At 40.2% G+C, this 17410-nt stretch overlaps 1 protein-coding gene across 2 annotated transcripts in view; it reads right to left on the reverse strand.

Moving 5' to 3' along the window:
* The window catches only part of lamb2l (laminin, beta 2-like), a 76037-nt gene extending 61152 nt beyond the window's left edge, over window positions 1-14885 (reverse strand). The window contains exon 1 of one of the 2 annotated variants that reach the window (XM_078170277.1): window positions 14769-14885. Coding sequence is in view for 1 of the 2 variants with exons in the window: in XM_078170276.1 (XP_078026402.1) it covers window positions 14652-14758 (107 nt within the window). In the remaining variant the exon portion in view is untranslated. Of the gene's footprint in view, window positions 1-14651 lie in introns of both variants that reach the window. The other variant, XM_078170276.1, reaches the window with a different exon arrangement.
* Window positions 14886-17410: the final 2525 nt, after the last annotated feature.

The raw sequence follows: 17410 nt of genomic DNA on the forward strand, positions 1-17410 counted from the left end.
ATTCTCACTGAAGGCATCAAAACTATGAATGAACACATGTGGAGTTATGTACTTAACAAAAAAAGGTGAAATAACTGAAAACATGTTTTATATTCTAGTTTCTTCAAAATAGCCACCCTTTGCTCTGATTACTGCTTTGCACACTCTTGGCATTCTCTCCATGAGCTTCAAGAGGTAGTCACCTGAAATGGTTTTCCAACGGTCTTGAAGGAGTTCCCAGAGGTGTTTAGCACTTGTTGGCCCCTTTGCCTTCACTCTGCGGTCCAGCTCACCCCAAACCATCTCGATTGGGTTCAGGTCCGGTGACTGTGGAGGCCAGGTCATCTGCCGCAGCACTCCATCACTCTCCTTCTTGGTCAAATAGCCCTTACACAGCCTGGAGGTGTGTTTGGGGTCATTGTCCTGTTGAAAAATAAATGATCGTCCAACTAAACGCAAACCGGATGGGATGGCATGTCGCTGCAGGATGCTGTGGTAGCCATGCTGGTTCAGTGTGCCTTCAATTTTGAATAAATCCCCAACAGTGTCACCAGCAAAACACCCCCACACCATCACACCTCCTCCTCCATGCTTCACAGTGGGAACCAGGCATGTGGAATCCATCCGTTCACCTTTTCTGCGTCTCACAAAGACACGGCAGTTGGAACCAAAGATCTCAAATTTGGACTCATCAGACCAAAGCACAGATTTCCACTGGTCTAATGTCCATTCCTTGTGTTTCTTGGCCCAAACAAATCTCTTCTGCTTGTTGCCTCTCCTTAGCAGTGGTTTCCTAGCAGCTATTTGACCATGAAGGCCTGATTGGCGCAGTCTCCTCTTAACAGTTGTTCTAGAGATGGGTCTGCTGCTAGAACTCTGTGTGGCATTCATCTGGTCTCTGATCTGAGCTGCTGTTAACTTGCCATTTCTGAGGCTGGTGACTCGGATGAACTTATCCTCAGAAGCAGAGGTGACTCTTGGTCTTCCTTTCCTGGGTCGGTCCTCATGTGTGCCAGTTTCGTTGTAGCGCTTGATGGTTTTTGCGACTCCACTTGGGGACACATTTAAAGTTTTTGCAATTTTCCGGACTGACTGACCTTCATTTCTTAAAGTAATGATGGCCACTCGTTTTTCTTTAGTTAGCTGATTGGTTCTTGTCATAATATGAATTTTAACAGTTGTCCAATAGGGCTGTCGGCTGTGTATTAACCTGACTTCTGCACAACACAACTGATGGTCCCAACCCCATTGATAAAGCAAGAAATTCCACTAATTAACCCTGATAAGGCACACCTGTGAAGTGGAAACCATTTCAGGTGACTACCTCTTGAAGCTCATGGAGAGAATGCCAAGAGTGTGCAAAGCAGTAATCAGAGCAAAGGGTGGCTATTTTGAAGAAACTAGAATATAAAACATGTTTTCAGTTATTTCACCTTTTTTTATTAAGTACATAACTCCACATGTGTTCATTCATAGTTTTGATGCCTTCAGTGAGAATCTACAATGTAAATAGTCATGAAAATAAAGAAAACGCATTGAATGAGAAGGTGTGTCCAAACTTTTGGCCTGTACTGTATGTGTGGGTGTATGTGTGGGTCATGGGCATGCATGTGTGTGATTCAGGCTCAGCAACTAAAAAACTGCAGGACAGAACAAGGCAGCGTTCACATTTACAGCTCTCTGGTGATATGACCTTCAACCTCTGCTAAAGAGAGAGATGAAGAGGCTGACTCAACATGTCACAGAGCAGCCAACCACTGAAGAGGCCACGGGAGCTACTGGTGCAAGTTCTAGGCTAGATGGCTCAATGCACATGCTGCAGGAAGCTTTTCTCATTTGCACTCTCATTCACTTTGTTCTGTACTTGGTAATTTAATTCTGACCTCTGAGACAGCCAAGATATCCTCCTGGTGAATAAATGTTACACCTCCTCCAAAATGACTGTTATCACACAGACAAAGAGGGAACTCTTGAGCAAAGAATGATTTAAATATATCCAAATTTAATATTCTTGCAGGCAATCCAGTCTGCATTAGGTACTTTGGGTTTTTACTACAAGATTTACTTAACTTAAATGTTCAAAAATCACTTTATTTTCCTCATACTGTCTGTGGTGGAACACCTGTTTGATGCACTCAGTTTTAGTGACTGACTCTTTAAACCCCCCTCCTGAAAAAGCCCAGTCTGCTCTGATCGGATAGTGTTTCCAGGTCTTCCATTTCTGCATTCTCCAGGTATCTGGACCATCACTGCAGCTGGAGAATGACTGTAACACAGCATAGCAGCACTTTCTACCGTGATAAATCACCAATACATGCTTCTAAAGTAAACTCTTCACAACTGGACATGTTCCTACATATAACAATATTCACACCAGTTTCATGTTTATAGTTTCTCTCATTTCTCCTACTTGCTTTTGTATATTATTAGGCATGGCTACCTTTAGTTTCTCTGTTCCATTTTTCCTGCCATTTCTTAATTATATTTTCTTCTAATTTTTTAGTGGGGACTTCTGCATATTTGTCTGCCGGTTCACTCCCCTTTACCCCTTCCCTCCTGTGCAGGAATCCAGATGAATTTCACTAATACTCCAGCTTTCTCAATTCTGAAGACATCTTGAGCTACTTGTGTTCGGAGTGTTGCAGAGGAGAGACACACACTGGTATGTGTCATGTAACGCAACTTAAGCCTATATCGATATAAACGGTGTTGTCTAAATTTAGATCTTGCTTGAAAATATAGATATACTACATAGTCGTCATATCACCCAGCCCTTTGTTGAGTATGTGATAAATAAAAACTTGAAATCTGAAACATGGTGAGATCCAGGTTTATAGTAAAAAAAAATACTGTGCAATTAAAATGAATCAAATGAGAAAGGGCAGAGTGCACCTGGTTAGCCTAGACCTTGAACAAAGACTTTGACGCAAAAGCCCACAGACACAATCCTAACAAGAAGATAAGAGGAAACCTGCAGAAAGTTCAGTTCCACCACTATAACTTCTGTGCACAGTCAGACAAAGCTAAGAAATCTCGAGACACTAGTCCAAACAATCCCAGGCTCCCATATCCTTGAACACAATAACACGATAAGCTTGACTCTGTGTGTCTGAGTTTGTGTACATATCAAATGAAGGGCTTCAGACTGAGCTACCGCACACACACTGCTAATACGCTGCAGCTTGGCACACTGCTGTTAAAGCACTGTAAAACAAGGCCGGGCTGGCAACGGGATCAGATCATACAGATGAGCTCATGGAAGAAGTCCGCTTCGATTATAAAGACAGGTGACTCAGTAATTAGAGCTGCTGCTACCTGCACCACTGTGAGGGGAAATATGTACAGTCATCTCAACAATGCAAGGCATAAAAACAAAAGACAAACCAACAGAAATTACAAAAAAATGCAAATGACAAACAAAGAGCAATTCACTTTGCTAAATACACTATAAACAGTAAGTGTCTCACTTGCATGCAGCTTTACTACAGTGTGATAAATATACCTGCAAGTGTGTAGCTATAAGCTGTAACAGGTGAAGTACACATGTATCAAAGAAGACCAGGTACCTGGTTACAAACCAACCTTTGACACCAAAAAACAACAGCAGCGATACTCTAGTCATATAAGAAAGTGGCATGGGACCTTAAATAGATATCACAGATATGAAATACTTTTCAGTGCTGCTCAGCTGAAAAGTCAGTTCCACCTTTAAATACTATTGCTCTGCTCAACAAATCCAAGCAAACTTGCAAAAACCATACAACTGAGAAATAGAGATGACATAAATCAATGCTACTTCCTGTGTGACTTTAATTTCTAGTTTTATTGCTTCCACACTTCCACAGTCTACCACACCTTGGAATGAGTCTTTTGCTGGATCCACCTTTACCCTAATTCAGTTACTGATTTACTATATTGTCGAAAACGACTTTGAGCCAACAGACTGGATGAGAACTTGCTGCACTCAGCTATGGGGTATATATTGCTGTACAGTCCCCTTCCCACTAGACAAAACAAACAAACAAAAAAAAACACTAACACCCACTAACATGTAGCTTTTTTCTTTAATAGCAAAGTTAACAATCTGCATTCATTCCCGGGACAAATGACTCTGCAGTAGTCACAGGTATTTATCTGCTTCATCTCCAATCATCAGTGATGGTAACAATGATAACTGGGTGGGCATGATCATTTTTGTTGTTTCCGCTGCAATGCGCAATACAGGCTTGTCACTTTTTTCGCTAACTATTGTGACCCTTTGTAATGCCAGCCACATAGTCCGGCCAACTCCTTCTAAGCAGCACTCAAATATTGTTCCACATTAGTCGTCACTTTGATTGAAAGACAGACTGACTAAAGTAAGCACCATTTTCACTAGGGGTGGGAATCTTCAGAGGATCCTCGATATTATATTATCACGATACATAAGTCACGATACAAAATTTTTGCAATCTTAAATATGTTGCGATATATTGCAGTTTATTCCTTTTTTTCCAACTGTAATATGATATTGCCACATAAAAATATTGCGATACTATGCTGTATTGATTTTTCCCACACCCCTAATTTTCACTGGCCTCTATGCTACTTACTACTGTTTACTAACCCTGTTTTCTTGCATGTTTGGCGTCAAACTTGACACGCCAGTGAAAAAACACAAAGCCATAAAGCTGGTATCAAAGTGACATTCAGCACTGACAGTTACAGTATCCTAAAAACAGTCAATTGTACCATACTTTTTAACCTTGTTATGTACATCTCTTTCCAGTGATGGAATGACTGCTTTAATGTAATGTATAACAAGTGTGAACAACTATTAAAGCAGAGTGGAACTGCAATGGCTCATAAGGGCTTCTGAGTGGAGTCTGCGTTTTCTTCCCCTGTCAGTGTGGGTTTTCTCTGGGTACTCCGGCTTCTTCCCACAGTCCAAAGACATGTAGGTTGGTGAAATGGCTCTATGTGTCAGCCCTGTGATAGTCTGGTGACCTGTCCAAGGTGTACCCTGCCACTCGCCTAATGTCAGCTGGGATAGGCTCCAGCCCCCCTGTGACCCTCAACAGAGAATGAAAGGATGAATAAATGAATGGAACTGCTATGATGAATTCACACCCTCTGATGCTGTGCAAACCTCAAAACTGCACAATTTATTCTCAGAAAATCAAGCACTTCATATTAGCAGCATTTAAAAGTCTACATTAAATGTGTTTACAAAGACATTGACACACTTTGGAAAATCAGCCTTCTTGCATAAGTTGCAAATATTGTTTTGTTTAATGCTCTCCGTCTATTTCAAAAAATAAGAATATACTTTAAGTATACTGTCTCTCCACTTTCAAATCCCGTCTCAAAACTCACCTCTTTCAAATAGTATACTCAGTTTGACTCCCATCAACCTAGCCACACACATCCACAATTTACACAGAATTTTATTCACTGTAAACTTGCTTTGCTATTGTTATTTTACTTTATACATTTATTTTTTTAATTTATGTTACTTTATTCCTTACCTCGTTGACTTTTTATATGCTGTTGTTTTCTCTATCTTTGCCTGTCAGGTGACCTTGAGTGTTGTGAAAGGCACCTATAAATAAAATGTAGAATTATTTTTACCTTAAGTTAGATGTGATCATTTCTTCATGGGAATGACTCAGTTCTTTCAACACTCCAGATGCTTCATTACGCATTTGCACTGCATTGCCAAAAAATGAGTCAAAGCAGACAGTCGCTAATTACTGTAACACACTATGAAACCACAATAAGCGTTCTCCTTAAATTAGACAGAGTGGAAATTGCTTCTAGGCTTTATTAAATTATGTGGGGTAAAACACCATCTCAGTAGGTTCTAATGATTCTAACTCTCTTACAGAGAAGGTAGCCCTAGTCTACGCCACTAGATTCAACAAACCCTGAAGAAACACCTATGACGTGAACTCTACAGGGAAAGCACTGGCAGACACCAACTAATATGATAAGATCCCACAGCAAACAATTATCTCTCTATCAGTCAACAGGGTTGACATCAACCATCTGCTTGATTTGGTGGAGAGAGACCACCCACACACCCAAACACATCTTTAATTAAAGGGATTTAATTTAACCATAGTATCAAACAAGGAAACAACTTCCCTTCAAACAACTTCCTAATCCACTACATACATTGTCAGATAATCACCTATGGAGCCAAAGGAAATCTCATGATACTGTCTGGATACCTCAATTTCTGCTGGCATCTTACAGTCAAACAAAGATTAACATCAAAGATAAAGATTCTCCATTTCAGGTGTGCAAAGAGAGTTAAATCTTCCAGTGTGAGGGGCACAACAGACTGTCACTGCTATTGACCCAAACCTCAAATAAGACACACCTAATACCATCAACTTTTAAACCTTTGTTCCACACCACCTATGTACACACACAACAGAAAGGAAAGTCTGTCTGTGCATTCCTGTTCATGCACAACCAGCGCACTTTGTTTTTTCCGATGTTATGCCCTTTTATTTCACCCAACAACAACACTCTGTATCAGATCTTCCATGAAATCAGCTGCATGGTTTAGGGTCTTAAATGGTTTATCACAGAAATTAATCTTTAACTAAGCACAGAGGGACACACCCAAGAGACCAACAAAAAGGCTCACGCAAGGGCATGACCAGACAGTAGCCAGTGAGGAGCCTTTAAGGTGATTACATTCAGTGCAGACACATTAACCAACACAATTACCATATTCATGTTTGAACTAGAAAGCCAGAGAAGCAGTAGGTGAGAGGTGGAGGTGAACAGGGCAACCCTGGGTTGTCAGCATTAAGTCCTGAGGAGAAGGTCAGTGAGGTGCAGATGAGCCAGGCAGAGCTTTAGCTGAGGCCAGAACATGAAAGTGGAGCAATGGTACACTGACACTGCTTATGTCATCATAGCTTAGACAGCATATGGGCATTTTCACTATTTAGAAGAGAAAGAACTTGTCGGAAAACTGTAAAATGACTAAACATGTATGTGAAACTCCAGAACTGCTGTTTACCTGCACTAACAATTTGCACTTGAAACGACTAGAGATGTCATTTGTAATTGGAAAAGCAGAGGGGCAATCAGTACACAGAGAAGTTTCCTGCCGATATCAAAGAAAGGCGGGACATTTGGCCGACTTTTTCAGTGACACAAAAAAAGGAAATTGCATTTCCTGTTATTGATGAGACAATCTGTGGTGTGATTCGCATGCCATCAGCCATTTCCACTGTAAATATCCCCTCTGTATGAGAATGTGTGTGTTTGTGAGCACTGGAGAGGGGAAAAGACACACTTACAGAGGCAGAGATTTGTGTTACATCCTGAGAGTTAATTGGCAGTGATTGCAGCTTATCAGACTAGCTGACAGACATAAAAAAAGACATTTCACGTTGTGTGGAGAAACCCATGATTTACTGCATTTTTCTGGCATTTTTTGAAGCCAAATTAGGTCTGTCACATTCCTCTTGACATTAAAGGGACTGTTCGTCCATAAATCAAAAATACACATTTTTCTACTTTGCTGTAAAGCCATTTATCAATCTGGTTTGAACTACACCCATCAAACATATCACCGGGCAGAAGGAGGCTCAGCTCAGGAGGATGCCATTAATGTCTTGTGCTATCGCGGGCCTCTCATCCATAAGTAGATGCATGCTTCCTTTTGTGCAGTGATATGGTTGATGGGTGTAGTTCAGCTCCAAAAGCCGAGTGTCATCTAGATCTATTATACCAGAGAGCAGGCAGACATCTCTACGGCCAATATCTCCAACACTCTGCAACTCAACAAAAAACAATCTAGACTGATAATTAACAATACAGGTTAGGGCTGAACGATATATCATTATCATATCTATACCGAGATATGAACATGCAAGATATTAATATCCCAAAAGGCAACGATATTGACGATTTCCCCATGAGTTTCCCCAGCTTGACCTGCATGTACAGCTCAGCCAATCACAAACCTCATTTCCTGCTTGCCTTGGATCGACAACAAAGCCAGCCAATCACAAACATCCCCCTGAGCGAGGGAGACGTGCTGCTGCTAGCAACTTGCTAGTACACACAACACATTTGCGACTAAAAATAGTTTTGTTCGAGCAAATTAAATCATTCAGCACGCTGTGTGAAAAAAGATTTCAACCAGCAGCAGAAACGAAAGGCGAAACTTACCGGTTGTGGGTTGAACGGGGGTCACAGACGGGAATACGGCGGAGCGCTATGGCCGCCGCAAGATAACGTGGTTTACCGGCGTTTTGCCGTACGTGAAGAGCCTGGTGACGCGAGGCTACCGGCGACCAAGAAGCCCGGCTCCAGGTGAATAAGTTGGTGTCATGACTGCCCAGTAGTACCGGAACAGCCGAGCTGTAGCGGCACACAGGTATGTGACGTGTCAGAGGAGAAACAAGCCGTTAACATTTCCACAAATCTCACCGCTCTTTAGGGACTGTTCTTTACTTATGAAGGGACTGTTCTTTACTTGTCAGGGGAGGAGGGTGGCTGGTTGATTTTTATTTTATTTTTTTATTTTATTTTGATCCCCCCTATGTTAATCACTTATTGATGCTGTTTTTGAAGTATGAATAAGTCAGTAAGTGATTTATTCCATTGAAATATCATTGATGTATTATAGAAAAGTGATTTATCTTTTTATAAATGACAAAAGGCACATCTGCCTCATTTTTGCTGTGGTATCCTGATACTACTCAGAACCGTGATACTTTCACTGGTATCGTACCGTGGGTCCCAATTTTGGTACCGTAACAACGCTACCGAGGACTGTATGAACAGTGCCTTGCATTAAAAGACACAGCAGGGACATCTGGGTCCTCCTGTGTCAAGCCCAAGCAAGGTCGGATTGCCGATGCATTCAGTAGCATAATGCCATACCAATCGACGTCCAGCAGGCACAAAGACATTACAAATGCTATAACGTATCATATTGCTACACGATTCCCGTGTATTCAGTCACTAAAGAGGGCTTCCAGAAAATGGTTCGGACTCGTTTTTTTTTTTTTTTTTAATTTTTTATAAAGAATGCTTAGTTTTCACTGAACCCATAGTCATATCGTATCGTATCGGTATCGAGATATCTGGCATAAATATCAAGATATGAAATTTTCTCCATATCGTTCAGCCCTAATACAGGTAACAGGAAAAGTATGTGTTTTTGGCTTTTAGGGGGAATTATCCCTGTAGGGTGTTTGTGTTTCGATGTTGTCAAATTAATACCAAGGTTTACAGCCATTCCTCTACATAAAATATGGCAGCTTTCAAATGTCAGGTCGCTGAAATAGAGAAAGAGAGAGAAAAAAAGACGTACAGAAATTTTTATAAAAACTAAAGTGTTGCATTTTTTAAATCATTTAAGAATATTTTCTCAATGACACAAACAGAAAACTCTTACTTTAGTGACCAAGTTATGCAATTAACAGCAAATTTATTAAAGAATTGACCTTATTCAATCATTTTGATATAGCCAATTTATGCTAAAACTATTAGTGGATTAACTAGGGCTATAAATGGATACTTCTCCAGCTGCTGATTAGACTAAGTAAACAATATAAACATATCAATCTGACCATTTTCACACTTTCTACACTTCAGAATCAGAAAAGCTTTATTGTCTGTCGTGACAGAAAATCGTCTTAGACGTTGCTCATACAACAAACAACACAGAAACACACAATTCCTAAAAACCTAGTGAGATAAGAGAATACTGAAGCATAAATAATTTATACAGAGTTTAAGAAAAACTCTAAAATGTGCAACGTGGTAAAGTTCTTAATAAATAATTAAAACAAAGATCAAGTATTTCCTAATAATGCAAATTATCATTGGTTGTAGACACTACAAGAAAGGAGCAGAGGAGACAGACATGAAAAAAGAGGCATCCTTCTTGTCAGTGTGCTGCAAACAAGGAGTTGATTTATATCAGGGGACCTGATTATGAGTGTCTCAGCCTGCAGAGGCCCTGACAGAGGCTCAGATATCAAAGACACACTGATAGAACACAAGGTAGCCGACGGCAGCCAGAGGTCTTTAGAAAGGCCTCCTGATGTATAGATTATCCAAGCACAGAGGCATACACACCACACTTATACGGAAGCACACCCTTCTACACACACACACACACACACACACACACTCCCACCCGATCTCTGCCTTCGCCCACCTTCTCAGCCCAAATCACCAGTGAGATTAAACCAATTCTTTCAAAAAACAAAAATGGAGCAACTGAAACAAAAATGGAGCATCTGAGAAGCCATCACATAGAAAAACAATACCTCTATCATGCCAACAGCTGAACATTCACACCTATGTTTAAAGGACTACACCACTGGCAATGTAACACCAATTTACTTAGAGCTTTAATTACAGACAGCCTTTACCAGTTCATACAAACGGCGCTGTCATTTTTAAATGCATTTTTCTACCCACTGATTTCAGATAATTACAATACAATATCAAAATCAATTCACAGAGATGTGAAACTTGCTTCACATTGCTAATGCATCATAATAAAACACATCTGCACTGGTATGCATTTCTGTTAAGGTTACTTCATTTTAGAGTTTAATAGTGTGAATTGCAGAGTGATCTGTGAATCCCTCCTGGTGGTGCGTTTAACTGCTAAGGATAGCTGTACCTCTTGTCTTAGAGTTAAAATTTAGCTGTACCTCTTGTCTTAGAGTTAAAATTTGAGTAAAAAATATGCCCTATCCAGGGTGTACTGAGATATTGTTGGTCCACTGTACGCAGATGTGTCTCTTGTAAAAATGAAATATCTGTTTTTAAGTGTTTCAAACGAGAAAAAACCTTTGCACGTTTCACCTGACTGCATACCCCTCACATTCCATGAAATAATTCTAACAGAACGTCCAGTTTTCCCTCTATTTGAACTATCTGTCATACCAATCTAATATCAATAGAAGTGTATAACAATATTAAAATATGAAAAACAATATTGTGCATGCATGTGGACATGGATAAGTAAGCATAAAAAAAAGAAAAGAAAAGAAAAAAAAGGGTCGTCTCGCTTTCAGAACGTGCACATACATACACGCATGAGTGAATGTCTGACAACAGACCTGCACCATACGAGTCACACAGATTTTCCTTCATAAGCTATTTTATTTTAAACTCAGTAGAGAATACAAAAATGATTAGACATGAATGCTGTAAAAACTGTCATATATTTGATGGCTATATCACAGTAGAAGAAAATTTTAGCTACACTCAGCACATAAACACTCCATTTCTCTGAGTCAATCTAATGTGTGTGCTATCATTGGATGCTCAGGGCTGAAAACTGACACACTGCTTAGTAAACAAAAAGTATTTGGCATAGAAGTAACAAAGTAATGACACTACAAACAGTGAACAGCATGATGAGGAGCTCAGATGAGTAGACAGTTCCACTTTCTACAGAAAACTATTGTAGCGCATTAGTTTGAGCAACTAAGGAAGAACCAGTGCTGAGGCGAGCACAGTGCGAAAGGGAAAGGACTTGAATGGGGGACACTGCCACTACATCAACGAATCAACCAGAACTCCAGCCTCTGAAGCCAGCAGATGGCAGCTGGTGGTGTGGTAGTAATACATGACAAACTATACTACCCAAAACACAGTGTTTGTGCTAAATGAGAAATTTTGAATAGCTTTTGGAGGAGTTTGAGCAAGGCATCAATGCAGTGGACTAACTTAGAGTAAATGTTTGACAGGCCATCCTGGTTTCCTTGCTGTGTGCCTCACTTGCAGGTACATAGTACAGTTATCAAAGTTGTGCATCCCTCCAAACTAGAATATTTTGGTCAAAAATGTGATGTGCTTTCCATAGCAGAGTCTGTCTTATCAGAACTACCTGTAGGTGGGACATCTGTCGTGCTCGCCGGTCCAATCAAACTACACAAAAGTAATGTATATCTCCGTCTGGAAAATGCTCCTACAATAAAATATTGTCTTTTGAGCAATACTGTGACTTACAAGTACTTATATTAACACTTGGGCTACATATTTATATGTGTATGTTTGTGTTGGCAAGCTGAATTGAACATTTAATTTTAAACATTAAAACAATTCGGTAAAATATTACAAAAGCTCAAACATGGCTGCATGCTTTGTGAAATTACTAGTATCAAGAAAAGGTGCAAGCAGATAGTATTGATTTGTCTAAATTATGCAACACCTGTGATGTGGTCCTTTGTGAAAATGAACATACAGTACATGCCATCACAACTGAGCATCATTGGTCAATGTACAGTCAATTAATAGAGGAAAAGTAGCCTCCAATCAGTGTCCCTCTCTCCCAGATAGCCAGTTCTACCAGTCTGAGTGACTCGTGGATCCTCTTAACCCTTCAGGTTAAAGTTGATTTTAACAATGGGGCAAGAGGCCAGGTCCTTGAGCTGATTAAAGCTAGACTAAACCTACAAGGGCCATGGGAACATGGACCTCCAAACACACATGTCTAATAACCCTGACAAGTGAAAAGAAATCAATAACAATATGACATTCTTAAGTTCAAGGAGAAATACTGAGAATTCTCAAACTGTACCCCACTGAATAGTAAAATAAAGCTGTCTAGGTTTCTAAGAATGCCTCTCACCTAAAAAGCCCCAATTAGGAGAGCCTGTTTTCAAGGTCACACCTAGATATATATTTATTACATCATGTGAGCACAAGGGAACAAGTTTTGAAGAAACAACACACCACTGTCTCAATGAAATTCCTTGTTCTTCACCTGCAGCAAAAACAAATCATTCAAACCATTTTCTGATGGTGAATCTGAGCTCTGCACTCCATTAATCTGTGCTGCTGGTTAATCTGGTAGGAATGTGTGCAACAGTGTCAGAAATCTGCCCCCCAGCCATGAGTGACCCACTGGTGTCAGTGAGAGAGCAGGTACACGCACACACACACACACACACACACACACATTCATCACTTATCCTTTCTTCAACTCTTAAAGGAATACTTCATTTACAAAATGACCATTTGTAAATCAGTTATGCTAGTCATGACATGCTGCACTGAATGCATGTCTCCATGGAAAATGGACATATTGATTTACTGATTGATAGGGGACCATGTTTGACAGCAAAACTATATCAAAACACCAATTTAGAAATTCTCACAAAACTCATGCAGTGTAATCCAAGTCTGGTTTATCCACTTGTATGCTTAGTACTTTCCAAACATGCATTTTCCATAAAGTGTTACTATTTAAAATTGAACTAAAAGTGAAACTTATCCATGCTCTCCAGACTCCAATACTAAGGTTTTTTTGTTTGTTTGTTTGTTTTTAGAGAAAATGCATGTGTTCGAGTACTGAGCATACAACTGCATAAATGAGACCTGGATTATATTGCACAAATTATATGAAGTTTTTAACAGATGTTTTGATATAGTTTTGCTGTTGTTAAACATGTTCCCTAATCAATAAACAAATATGTCCACCATTTTCCATTGAGGAATGGGGGAAAAATCATTTTCTTCACAAATTCAAGGTAACACAGTATGACTACTTGATGTACAAATGGTCATTTTGTGGGTGGAGTATTTCTTTAACCTCAATTCTAGTTTCTTCATCACAAGTTAGAGAAAACGCCTGATCTTTTCTTTGACTTGGTCTAAAATGTGCCACAAAGAAAGTAAAAAAATATCGAACAACTTCTTCTCCTCTCTTCTCCCTCATTGAAAAATCCAGAACCTATAAATGTACAAGTATTCGTCATTTAAAAAGTTTAACCACTGGATGATGTCATGTTGTCTTCTGTAACTGTAAAGTCCATTCTCAGTGTATGTGCATTACACTGGTGTAGATTATATACTGGATTACAACTGGACCCCAAAGTAGTTGGGAGGCCACAAAATTAATGCACATCCTAACGCTGATATAAAGTAGGCCTAGGCACAATTCTTCCTTAAAGAGATTAAAGTAAAACAGCCTTGGTAGTGTCTGCACATACATCACTCTGCATAGTGGAGATCATACATCCAAGTGAAGTAATATTCATATATATTTTCCTGGTGATTTACTGGCTCTTAGTAAAGATAAATGTTCATATGTAGGCTGCAATACTCAGCTGAACCAGATATCCAAGGCTGTAGGCCAGACTGAACAACCTGCTGTCTGGCTGGCCAAACCTGCAGGACATTTATAACAACAGCTTTGTCCAAATTTAACTGCTACTGTTTGTTTTTTTAATGATACAATCATGTCAATACTAACGTTTGTGACTGTCTTTATTTTGACAAAAGCCTTTCAAAGAAGCAAAGTGTGGTCTTTGATTACAAACATTTTCTTTAAATCTAGCTAACAAGTGGTCCACGAACGTTACATGAATATGACAGCAAGCTAACGTTAACAGCCCGAAAGATAAATTAGCCTAGCATAAAAAAAAACAAAGCGCGCTAAAGTCCGTTAAAAGTCACCTTTCTACATCCTTATAGGAACATTACAGAAGTATCATGGGGCACAGGTTACAGTAAAATGGGTCATACAAACTCTCTTTACAGAGACAGCCGCGGAAAGCCGCTGCCCCTGCAGGAATAGTACGGTAATATACTGTAACGCACAACAGTGATTTTGTATTGTTTGCCTGAGGTGTGGTCTCGAGACCAATGTTAGCAAAGACGGAGGAAGGAAAAGATGGAGAGCTCACCTGCTCGGTTGTTTTCTGCGACTCCCCTCTCTCCCTCTCTTTCTGCCTCTCTCTCTCTCTCTCACACTCACAGAGTAACTTTCCCACTCTCGCCTTCTCTCACACATATATACACACCCACACACGCGCCGTCCCGCAGCGGCTGCACCGCTTGTATGAGCTCGGTGTCCGGTGTGCAGCGGTACAGTAGAGGGCTCTGCCCGGCGGAGGTGGAGTCCAAAGTGTCACCGGCAGCTACGTTACTGGCCCGGGAAAACAGGAGCAGGTAGGTCTCATCCACAGCACCCCACCCAGTCCTGTCAGGCCAAGCCCACTGTTTAAAGATTACTCACAGGTTCCTAGATGCTGAAAAGGTATTAATATTACGTGGCTTATTTTCTGTCAAAACGTTTTGAATGGAGACTTTGTTTCATTAGTTAACTTAAACCTAACAGTCTCTTAAAGGCAAACGTGCAACCAAACAAAAGCACTGTTTTTTACATGATGAAATACATTTCAGTTTAATGGAGAAAAGAGAACCTATTGCTACACTGCATCACTTTTTGCCTGGCAGCAAGACAAAGGGTTTCACTGTAAGGTCCAGTGAAGGGGTCTTCAAAGTTTTTCAGGCCAAGGACTCCTTAGCTGAAAGAGAGACTACCCAACTACCCATATTCTATAAAATTGCATTACATAGTACACAGGATGAATGGAGGTTGTCATGCAGAGGGCCATATCAGCCTCAGGCTGCAGTCCTGTCCTGTGTTTGCTTTTCACATAGGTAGAGAAAGAGAGAGTAAATTACACTTTTACAGAGATAAGTTGTTGCACAAGGCAAAATGTGTTAGATTCGTGTTAATGTGTATTTTCAGACCTTTTTTAATATTTGAAATTTAAAAAAAAAAGATGCATCAGAAAAATGTATCAGAAATTATCAAACAATAATTTGGCAGCCCTCCTGCAGTACCTCTGAGGACCCCCTGGTGGTCCTGGACCACCTGTTGAAGACCTGGGGTCTAGTGCTGGGATTTAGTGGTATCTAGCAGTGAGGTTACAAAACTGAAATTGAACTGAAAACTGAACATGAATGGCCTTAACTATAGGGCCAGTGTTTGATTTGTACATTCTGAGCTACTGTAAGACAAAATGGTGGACTCCATGGAAGAGGACCGAGCTGCTGAGCCCTGCTTTCAATTCTTTCCACTGGCAACTCGCAGTATGCCAATGACAAAATTTCTTTTGGCCCAAAAAGCATTTTCCCTGTAGACCACACTCAGAAAAGAGAAGTCTTTAAATTGTTGACAGGACACCTCCAACTGTAAACAAGGTCAATGATGACTCTTTATATTATGAATTTTGATCCATGGTGGTTTTATATTTGTAAAACTTTCCTTGAGCCGAGAAAAGTGATTTAAAAATCTGTGACATCATCACAATGTAAAGTCTATGAGCCCAGCAGGAACTCCCAGGAGGAGCCAGCAGGGGAAACATTACTGTACATATTCAGTGGTAAACCCAGAAGCTAGAAACTTTTTTGGTATATGCACCAGGTAAGCAAATCCATAGGACTGAATAGGCACCATCTTGGCATCCGGTTTGTAGGTATTGTTATAGATTTATGAAGAGGATCCACTCTGATGGTAGACATAGGCTATATATAGCCTAAATGACTCATTCTTGGGTAACAAAAACGTAATGATACTAGTTTCAGGTAATGATACAGTAATGAAAACAGAGGTATGAATATTATATTCCATTTCTACCAGTAGATACTCCTTAATCCTACACACTGCTCCTTTAAATTTAAAAGTTTCAAGATATAAGCTAAAAAAAAATGGATGAACAGACACAATGAGGCTTATCATAGCAGGCATTATGTAAAACACCTGTGTTTTACATAATGCCTGCTATGATAAGCTAATAGCAGTAATGATGGATCAGTTTGTTTCAAGTTTACCACTGAGTCCCCCCCCATTCATATTTTTTTTCTATTGCTCCTGTCCATAGTGAGCCCATGTGAAAGTGGCAGTGCAGAATATAAAGTAAAATAGCATGTAGCTCTTTTTTGCTTCATGGGAGGAAGAGAGTGGAATAACTCATCTCTGACAGGATTTGTACCATGGGAACTATCAAGAGATGATGACAATCTCCATCGTCAAGCTCATTATGTGGTGCCAGCCAAGTCAACTGATAAATATCACATATCCCCAACCAGTAGCCGCTTAATATAGGGATAGTCTCTTTTGGAAGAGATCAACATGTGTGTGTGTGTGTGTGTGTGTGTGTGTGTGTGTGTGTGTGTGTGTGTGTGTGTGTGTGTGTGTGTTAAAGGGATAGTGCACCCAAAAATAAAAATTCAGCCATTATCTACTCACCCATATGCCGACAGAAGCCAGCCCTGGTGAAGTTTTAGAGTCCTCACATCCCTTGCGGAGATCGGCGGGGGCAGCGGCTAGCACACCTAATGGCTGACGACGCCCTAGACTAACGTCCAAGAACACAAAATTGAAACTACAAAGTATCTCCAACATGCTCATCCGTAGTGATCCAAGTGTCCTGAAGCCCCAACATAAAAAGTTGTTTCGAAAAACGTCATATGAACTCTGTTTTTAGCCTCACTGTGCTCCGTGCTCACGTGATCTCCTCAAGGGATGTGAGGACTCTAAAACTTCACCAGGGCCTCCGTCGGCATATGGGTGAGTAGATAATGGCTGAATTTTCATTTTTGGGTGCACTATCCCTTTAAGGTCTGATGTGACCTTCAAACATGTGGCCAGTAT

This window comes from Epinephelus lanceolatus, chromosome 8 (assembly GCF_041903045.1).
Source record: "Epinephelus lanceolatus isolate andai-2023 chromosome 8, ASM4190304v1, whole genome shotgun sequence".
NCBI classification, from domain to species: domain Eukaryota; kingdom Metazoa; phylum Chordata; class Actinopteri; order Perciformes; family Serranidae; genus Epinephelus; species Epinephelus lanceolatus.